At 36.2% G+C, this 9,289-nt stretch overlaps 2 protein-coding genes across 2 annotated transcripts; one reads left to right on the forward strand and one right to left on the reverse strand.

The window, feature by feature from the left end:
* The first annotated feature begins 578 nt into the window (after positions 1-578).
* LOC120170018 (cyclin-T1-4-like) lies at positions 579-6,647 on the forward strand. Its single transcript, XM_039178083.1, has 7 exons — positions 579-672; positions 1,867-2,190; positions 3,265-3,346; positions 3,922-4,056; positions 4,670-4,845; positions 4,930-5,081; positions 5,325-6,647. The coding sequence occupies exons 2-7, from the start codon at positions 1,964-1,966 to the stop codon at positions 6,311-6,313; spliced, it is 1,761 nt and encodes a 586-aa protein (XP_039034014.1). The 5' UTR covers positions 579-672; positions 1,867-1,963; the 3' UTR covers positions 6,314-6,647.
* A 194-nt stretch (positions 6,648-6,841) lies between these two features.
* Positions 6,842-7,812, reverse strand: LOC120169563 (LOB domain-containing protein 4-like). Its single transcript, XM_039177681.1, has 2 exons — positions 7,439-7,812; positions 6,842-7,348 (listed from the first exon to the last, which is right to left on the reverse strand). The coding sequence occupies exons 1-2, from the start codon at positions 7,616-7,618 to the stop codon at positions 7,007-7,009; spliced, it is 522 nt and encodes a 173-aa protein (XP_039033612.1). The 5' UTR covers positions 7,619-7,812; the 3' UTR covers positions 6,842-7,006.
* Positions 7,813-9,289: the final 1,477 nt, after the last annotated feature.

Here is a 9,289-nt window from a genome sequence, read left to right on the forward strand (position 1 = left end):
TAACCTTGGAATCGTGGGATTGAGTCCCACGGAGGGCATTTCATAATTCGGAGGTCTCCTACGGAAGCTACTCTCAACCTGATGTTGGGGGCAGCCTACTATCCTACCTCCCTCTTACCCCATTACATATGGGGGTCAGTTAAGTATTATATATATACCTTAATTATATAAAAATTATTTTTGAAAAATATAATTATAAAAATAAAAATATGATAAAAATGAAAAAATAATTTAAATATGGAAGTATACTATTGATTCATGCAATCTTGTATGTATTAATATAAGCCAATATTAACCAAAATCGTCAGAATATATCGAAATTTTAATTGAAGTAAAATTAAAATTATTTGGTACCATTTATGACATAAACGAGCAAATATGGTACGGACTACCATGCCTATAAGGATTGTACATTTACATAATTAATGATGGGTTAAGTTCAAACAGATCAATAATTGAAGGGTCATTCTTTATATTCCAAAGGAGAAGAGGATAATTATGTAAATTCATTATGCCGTTTCACTATAAATATAAACCTCGAATTTTTACTTCGTATTTTGCCATTTTTCCACACGCAGAAAAACACAATATAAAGAAAAGGAAGAAGAAGAACGAAGAAGCGAGCTGTAAGGAGAGCAGCCAATAACCTGCTTCGGCCTCAGCCTCCGTCAGGTCAGTTTCTTTCTCTAATTATTTGCATTTAATTCTCTTCTTTTTTCTTCTCATTATCTTATTAGAGAAACTAGAAAAAAGTAGATAGATTTTGAATTTATTGGGAGTGAAAAGGGTTTCGGATATAATTTTCGACGATTTTAAGCTCCGAGCATTCGATATCCAAATTTAGGAATTCTAAAATCGATATCCTTGAATTTGGTTCTCTTTCTATTCTTCGTGACCTAGGTTTGGGGAGACTGCTTTTCTTTTCTTTCTCTCTTTCCTTTTGTAAGCTTTACTGCGAATGTTAAATGATAAATGTCATGTTTTTAGTAAAATTATAGACCAGTTATAGGTTTTCCCTTTATTTTGCGATTAAAAATCCAATCTTTTACGTGGTTTGGTCGATTTTCTCTCTTTCGTATATCCTATGATTTTTTTTGTCCGTGTGTGACATTTTTAATCTATTTTATAGGAATTCAACATGCTACTTTTTATGCAACTTCTCTTTCCAAAATACGCGCTTATGATTTTCTTCTGAACCGATGGATATACATGTAGGCATAAGATAAGATAATCGTTATTTAAATGTTAAAATATTTTCACTTTCTCTATAGTTCTATGTACTGATAACCAGATGTTTCATGTGTTCTTTATTGTTGGTAGAACTTAATATTAGGTTTCTTGTGTACTTCATTGTACTATCAAACTGTTGCAAATCCTCATCTGGTTGAGAATGCTGGGATGCCATTAGAAATAAGATGGAATCATCTAAAAATCTTTCTCAGTATGTTTCGATATCAAAATTTGGCCTTAACCTTATCTACAACTATTATAGGAGATTTAGTTTACAAGACAGTGCACCAAGACATGAATCTAGGATCTGTTCCCTAACAACTCCCATCCCCTGTTGCAGGGACTCTTACTATTAGGGACTCTCTTTCGATATTTTCAAAGACGTCAAGAAGAGGTGGAGAATGTAATTAGGCAATGCTGAACGTCCTAGGCTTTTTATTTTCTTGGTCCCAGAAGCTGTCATTTTTCTTATTTTGTTATGATGTTCTCGCTACCTTGTTGACAAGTTGTCTCATCTGATTGACTGTTAAACTGGAATGAAACAATTGTTGGATTTTTTCCTTTAGGCAAATCATACATAGGGTCTAGGGCATTTGCAGTTCTTCACGTACTCATTGTTTTTCTGTCACTGATCAGAGCAATACTAACTGGTGGTTATGAAGAAATAAAGTGTTGGTCCTATAAGAAGTTGTCTTTTTTCTGCCGGATTAGTGTACGTCAGAGATATATATAAATGGCAGGAATGTTAACTGGAGATTCCTCACACCACTCAACATCTGATAGTGGGCCTTCCAGAAATTCTCCAGAAAAGCAAGAGGAAGTAGGACGTTGGTATTTTTCAAGAAAAGAAATAGAAGAAAATTCCCCATCTAGAAGGGATGGTATAGACTTAAAGAAAGAGACATACTTACGCAAGTCATACTGTACATTTTTGCAAGATTTGGGCATGAGGCTGAAAGTGTAAGTTCATGGTTTATTTTCAGATGCAGTACTTTTCTTTTTGGATGCAGCAAATACCTGATTTGTGCTATTAAACTTGAATATTTAGTTTCATTAGTAGCTGTTTTTTAGTGAAGTGTCATTTAAAATGGAAATGGAAGTTAATATAATTTTGTGTTTGTTCTGTTGTGTGGATGCATGTGGGCATGTGGGCCTGTTCCACTTGTGATCAATCTCTGTATTCATTTTCTGTAAAGTATGCTTAAGTTTTATTATAGGTATAAAGTTGTTAATTTTTTTATTTATTATGGTTAAATCACAATGTTAAAATGTTGAGATTTCATGTATTGCAGATCTCTAACTGTTTTACTGCTAGTATCTGCATGGAATATACAATTTGAAATCACCTAATCATAATTTTGTAACAGAAAGATTGATCTAAATATTAGCATTATGATTTTGAAATGTCAAAGTATCTTCATTTCCTCGTCAATAGTGGTCATAGCTGCTATCACCAATCCTTTTAGGCAGCATTTCCTGGTTTTGTTAATGCCCTTTTTGTGAGCTGATCCTTGATCTCTGTTGTCAGCTATAGTGCAAATATCTTAATAGATAGTTATTTTGAAGTATACTGGTGCAGGAGATTATCTTTGTTTGCACATTGGCACTCTTGCATGTCTGTGTGTTTTCCAGTCTGTCATTCTGTTGGTTTTTGCCTTCTTTTTATACTCATACTCTATCACTAGCAGAAGATACTGCATATTTATGTGTCAGCACATTGTATGTGAATATTTATTCTTTGCATATTTTCGCATTATATTATTGTAAAAATGATTTACATCAACAAACAGTGGGTGTCAGTTGGTCATTGCTTTTCTTATGTGACTTCCCGGTGTATCAACAGTTGCTCTAACCCTGAAAGCATGTGATGTAATTATGATTGTTTCTTTTACTTTCTACAATCTTGTGGGTGAAAGGAGTTGTTTTGGCATACTGTTGTCTGATCACAATTCTGCACTTCTGACATTATGTGTATTCATCATATATTTTTTTCTCAGATGGATTGAATTTGGCTAAATTTCTTATCTGATACAGGCCTCAGGTAACAATAGCCACAGCAATTATCTTCTGTCATCGGTTCTTCATTCAACAATCACATGCGAAGCATGATAGAAGGGTGAGTTATCATTTTCGTTGTCTAGTGAATCTTGTCAAAACTCCATTGTGCACCGTTTGGGAACTCTGTGTAAATGATAATAATGAAATGTATATACATTAGGGATAAATAATTAAGATTCAAATCAATATATAGATGAAAAGCATAGAAACTTGGATTTATCAAATCCAAAAATAAACTAGGGATTTCAAAATCACTACTGTATAGGCATTTAACAAACCCAAGGATTTAGAATTAAAATCATCAATGTTACATTTCTAAGTATTTTTTACTCCATTTGTACTATCTTTGATAAGCGAATTCAAATTCTGAAATCTAAGCTGGCTTTATCTTTTGTGTCTATTTCATTGTGAACTTTTATTCAGTTAGGATTCATTTTGGATGATATAATGATAGTTGGGTATACTGGAAGGCTTCAGGAGTGAAAACTGTGAAAAGTGTTATAATGGGCGCTTGTAAACATAGTTTCTTTGGTCAACTTAACCTATTCTGATATAGATTTTTGTTAAGAAAGATAGCATTGAATCTTAACAATTTTTATATCGCATGCTTAACTTCATTTCCATGCTTCACAGACCATTGCTACTGTGTGCATGTTCCTTGCTGGGAAGGTTGAAGAGACACCTCGTCCATTGAAGGATGTGATTCTTGTTTCCTATGAGATAATACACAAAAAAGATCCTGCTGCAACCCAGAGGATCAAACAGAAGGTGTTCTTTAAATTTATGGTGCTTTCATCAGTTTTTTTGTGTGCCTCTTTCTGATGCTCAAGTTGCCAATTGTCATCCATGTTGTGTCTGTTGCTCCCTGGCTTGTGCAATTGTTTTCTGATTTGCTCTCACTTGCTATTCCATTTACTCTTCTGTTTATTTGGTTTTCTTTTCCTCCATTTTGTTATCCCTCGGGCGTATAAGACTGACCCCTGTAGTTATATTTCTTTTTATAAAACCCAACTAGCTGAACTTCCCATTCACAACAAAATTTGTCCAATCTGTTCTTGTGATATATTGCCAATGTGTGTAAATTAACTGGCAGAGATATAACTTTCCAGCATTTTGGTCTCCTGTTTCCTTTATTCAGAATTTACTTCCTGTTCCTATTGAACTCAAAACTCTTACTCAGATTCTTCTTTTTTTCCTCCAACAGCTGTGTCCTTAGCAAAACATCTCCCAATTTCTGTTGCACAATTGTAGCTATAAGGCTGGTTCATTCAGATTCTTCTTGTTTTCCTCTAACAGCTGTGCCCTTAGCAAAACATCTCCCAAGTTCTGTTGCACAATTGTAGTTATAAGAGTGGCTCATTAACTTTGGTATATGTTGCAGGAAGTGTACGAGCAACAAAAGGAGCTAATTTTACTTGGGGAGAGGGTTGTCCTAGCAACTTTGGGTTTTGACTTCAATGTTCATCACCCATATAAACCTCTTGTTGAGGCTATAAAGAAATTCAAGGTTGCACAGAATGCCCTTGCCCAAGTTGCATGGAATTTCGTTAATGATGGGTACGTTTAACTGGTGTTTCTTCAAGTGTTTAAAATGCTCTCTTCCTAGTGTTCACTTTTGACACACTGCAAAGCGGCATGCAGGCTGAGGACGTCGCTCTGCCTGCAATTTAAGCCCCATCACATTGCAGCAGGTGCCATTTTCCTTGCTGCCAAGTTCCTCAAAGTGAAGCTACCGTCGGATGGTGAGAAGGTCTGGTGGCAAGAGTTCGATGTCACCCCACGCCAATTAGAAGGTTTGTGTCCGCTCCATAACTCTAACAAAGATCAGGCCAATAAAATTGATTAGTTATTAAATGTCCCCATGGAGCTGGTGTTGCTATTCTTAAAATCGACCCACTGTATGATTTGGTAGACAGTCTGTTCATTGTCATGCTTTGTGAAATGCAATGGATGCTGCTGTGGTTCTGTCTTTCTTTTTGCGTTTTTTTTCATTTGCCTTGGTCGGATATTCTACTTAGTCATTGGTTATCTTGCAGAAGTTAGTAACCAAATGCTGGAACTTTATGAGCAAAACAGAGTACCCCCATCTCAAGGAAGTGAAGTAGAAGGAAGTGCTGGTGGTGGCACATCTCATCGAGCCCCAGCAAAACATCCTTCTGGGGGTGAGGAAAAACAAGTTTCATCACGGTATGGAGCCGACCACTCTTCTGCGGATAATCATGGGGTGCCATCAAGAACTTCACAAAATCAAAGGAATGATGATGGGAGTGGAGAGATGGGCAGTGTTATTACTGATCACAAGATGGATACAGAAACCAAGGAGAATCAACATCATGAACAATTGCCCCAAAAGGAGAACACAAAGGAGGTTTATGATAAATCAAGGTCCGGATTGGAGCGAACTGGGGGAGAAGATCAGGAAAGAACCAGTGGAAGAAATGAAAATGCTGAAGCAGGTGAGTGGAGAGATGATGGACCATCACGTAAGGCTAACAGTGTGGTTGGCCGAAACTTGGACACTAGAGAAGGGCCAGTTGGCCAGTCTCCCAAAGAAGCTATTAAAATCGACAAGGATAAGGTGAAGGCCGCACTTGAGAAAAGAAGGAAGTCTCGTGGGGAAACAATGAAGAAAAAGGATGTCATGGACGAAGATGATTTGATTGAGAGAGAGCTGGAGGATGGGGTCGAATTAGCCGTGGAAGATGAGAAAATCAAGAGAGAGCATCGACAGAGCTGGTGTAGGAGTGAGAATCAAGACCATGTTAAGGACCAGCGGGAAATGGGAGAAGGGAACAATTTCAGTACAAAGGGACAATCGTTGAAGAAATTTGAAACAGAGGGTGCTGAAGAAGGCGAAATGCTGGATGATGCTTCTCTGATGATGAACAGCCGAAAGAGAAAGGCAGGAAGCCCACCCGACAGACAGATTGAAGGGAAGAAGCGCCACGAGTACATGTCGGGTTACAATCAAGACTCCATAGAAGATGGGCAAAAGACAGGTCGGGGTAGTTATGCAGATAAATAATATAGAAGGCATGCACACGAGAATCATTAGTGAGGCGGTAAAAGACGTACTTTTTCTGAAACGACCGTGCATGATCCGTAAGATAATTTCATTAGATACTGATTTCTGACCATCAATATTTATATTTTTGAATTTTGCAACCATATATGGTCAGAATGGTCCTTCGGAAACTGAGACATTGGCAGAAATGTACTTGGAATTAGTTTGATTTTGGTTGCCTACAATGGCACATAATATTTTGGCTGTAACAGAATGTTGGGAACGACAATATTTCAGTCGACATAATGGCAGGGGGCTTAATGAGAAAGTAAAGAGGCAGCTAATTATTTAGTTCTTGGCGTTGTTGATGTTCTGGTGTGAGTTCATTCTCGAATTTTTAAAGTATTCGTGTTTGACATCTATATAACAATTCTATCTGGTATTATATTGATAGCCATTCAGGTATATGATATAAAGTTTTCATCTGCTCATTACATAAATCTAAAATAAAGTTAAATATATATATTTATATATATACACGTAGTGTATTGTTAATGCAAGACCCTTTTCAAACCTTGACGCCGCCACTCTAACCGCTGCTGCGCCACCTCCCATTTTCTCTATTCTAATTGTTGTATAGAAAGGATTTAGGAATTATAGCTGGGGGGAAATTAAGCATAGGGTGACAAAAATGTAGCCTATATGATAAGTAAGCTAGCATGACCACATGGGCTCACCCAAGCTAGCCTGGTCCACTATCATATCCATGTCGAAAATTTGCTTGGCTTGTGAGCCGACGTGCTTGGACGAAGGTGACCCGCTATTAGTTGGGCTTGTAGAGCCGAAGCCATTATGTGAAACGGATGCGTTCTGCTGCCTCACTTGAAGGTGCACCACCTCTGCCTGTGCAAAGGCCAATTGGGTTTGAAGGGTGTCTATTTGCTGCTGAAGGGAAGATATAGCTCCGACGCAGCCGTATACGGGGTCGCGTATCCTAGCGCTGGCCTCGTAGACCATGCTGCTGACGGCGTCGCCCCGCTGGTGCACCGGCAGTTCCTGTAAGCAGAAGAAAATGATCCCACTTAAACTCACCCCAATAAGTAAAATAAGTAAATACAAGGAGTTGGAAGAAAGTAAGTAATAAACCTGAAGCATCTTGTTGACATTGCTAGCACCGAAAACCTTGTGGACATTAGCAAACTTGTGGGGCTCATCGGCAGGGAAATAAGGAGCAAAAACACAGTCATGTGCACACCTTCTTCTTAGAAGCTTGCATGCTGCACATGGAGCTGCTGCTCCCTGCTTCCTCCCTCCACTCTCCTTCATCTCTGCCCACTACTCTTCTCTCTCTCTTTCTCCTACAAGTTATGATACTTAAGAGAACTTATACCCTACTACAGTTCCTGTAGTTTTAAATGTTTTCCGAGCTGGGAGATGAAATATACTTAAGAATTGCAGAAGGCTGAAGGACCAAAGAACATGAAAGAACCGACAACTGAAGAAGAAGACGAGGAAAAAAGAGAAAGAGACTGAGAGTGAATGTGGGGGGTTTCAGGTGTTGTTAAATAACCATAAAGGATGTGAGGTATGGGCCCTTTCAAGAAACCCCTTTAGATTTTGGCTTACACAAAAGTCATCACCATTGATATGACGCATTTTAGCTCCATATTTCCAATCATTATTTTACATTTTTTTCTAAAAAAAATAAAAGTTTATGATTATTTTATTTTACAATCATATGTGAAGTTCTTAGTTGTTCCATTCAATAATATAATCTTTAAATTTTAAATTTAATTTTGCAATTTAAAGTATAAAAATACATGATAGATATATTCAACATATCGCTCCAACTTTCATTAGTTCGAAAATGACATTGGCCAATGGAAATAAGTAGTGTATGTGCATGCTTAGCTACCGGAGGATAACATGGTAATTTGAATCACATTTTCAACATTAATCATCATCATATATAATAGAATTTGACCAACAAAATATAAAAAAAGTTTCAACCTTTTGAAATTTAGCTGCATAGAGAGCATATTAATTTATTTTTCATGCTTGAATTTTCTAATTAATTTAATAAACCATATTTACATGTCTCATGCTTCACTAGGCTTTGCCTATCTCGTACTTACAGGATTATTATTTTTATGTACTGCCAATGAAAAATATATCTTATAAATAAAGTTTTAGTAGTGATGTACGCATGTAGCTGCATCCTTTGAATTCTGTTTTTTATTAAGTATTTTTTTATGTTCAATTTAAAATTTTATGAGTTCATTCATGAATAAAAATTATATTGCTAATAAATGTGTATTTACCAAAAAATGTATTTTTAGATCCATCACTGAATCGTATTAATGGTATTTATCTCGTTTAAGGTTTAGATTTAAATTTTAAAAATTGAAATTCAAGATCATCGAAGTACATCAGATGTAATTTAAATAAATATATTTATTGAATCTAAAATTTGTATAAAAGAAAAGGAAATAAGTAGAATGATTATGATGCATTAATGGTAGAAGAGCATCCATTGCCGAAAATGTTCAATTTTGGGTGCATGCCAAAATGATTCAATCCTGCTTTCATTTGTAAAAGAGAAGGTAGTGAAGTCGAATTATCAATAATAATAATGATGGAAGAAATAACATGGAAACAAATTAAAAATAAATTTAAGAAAAAGCCAATGAGGTGGGGCCAATGACAAGGCAAAATTCATAATGAGGTGCTCAATACGCCCTAATGGGTCCAAATAATCAATTATTAGGTTTGGGTCAACTACCCTTGGGTCAATCAATGTCCTTTAAACCTCACTACCCTACACCAAACAAACCTCTTTAAATAAACAATATTCTTAGGGTATGTTTCATATTTCAACAAGCTATCATTGGTCCAGCCATTGACTTAAGGTTTGTTATTTTTAATTTTCAAATCAAACACCTACTTTTAAATTTGTTTTTTTATTAGTCGATAGATACGTTAGTGATAGGTTTTTAT

The sequence above is a fragment of the Hibiscus syriacus genome, unplaced genomic scaffold, assembly GCF_006381635.1.
Source record: "Hibiscus syriacus cultivar Baekdansim isolate YM2019G1 unplaced genomic scaffold, ASM638163v2 tig00111769_pilon, whole genome shotgun sequence".
NCBI classification, from domain to species: domain Eukaryota; kingdom Viridiplantae; phylum Streptophyta; class Magnoliopsida; order Malvales; family Malvaceae; genus Hibiscus; species Hibiscus syriacus.

Coding starts and splice junctions, on each gene's coding strand:
- LOC120170018 (XM_039178083.1), top strand. CDS start 1,964: ATGGCAGGAATGTTAACTGGAGATTCCTCACACCACTCAACATCTGAT. Junction 2,191..3,264: donor TTGGGCATGAGGCTGAAAGT/GTAAGTTCATGG, acceptor TATCTGATACAG/GCCTCAGGTAACAATAGCCA. Junction 3,347..3,921: donor ATGCGAAGCATGATAGAAGG/GTGAGTTATCAT, acceptor CATGCTTCACAG/ACCATTGCTACTGTGTGCAT.
- LOC120169563 (XM_039177681.1), bottom strand. CDS start 7,618: ATGAAGGAGAGTGGAGGGAGGAAGCAGGGAGCAGCAGCTCCATGTGCA. Junction 7,349..7,438: donor ATGTCAACAAGATGCTTCAG/GTTTATTACTTA, acceptor TTCTGCTTACAG/GAACTGCCGGTGCACCAGCG.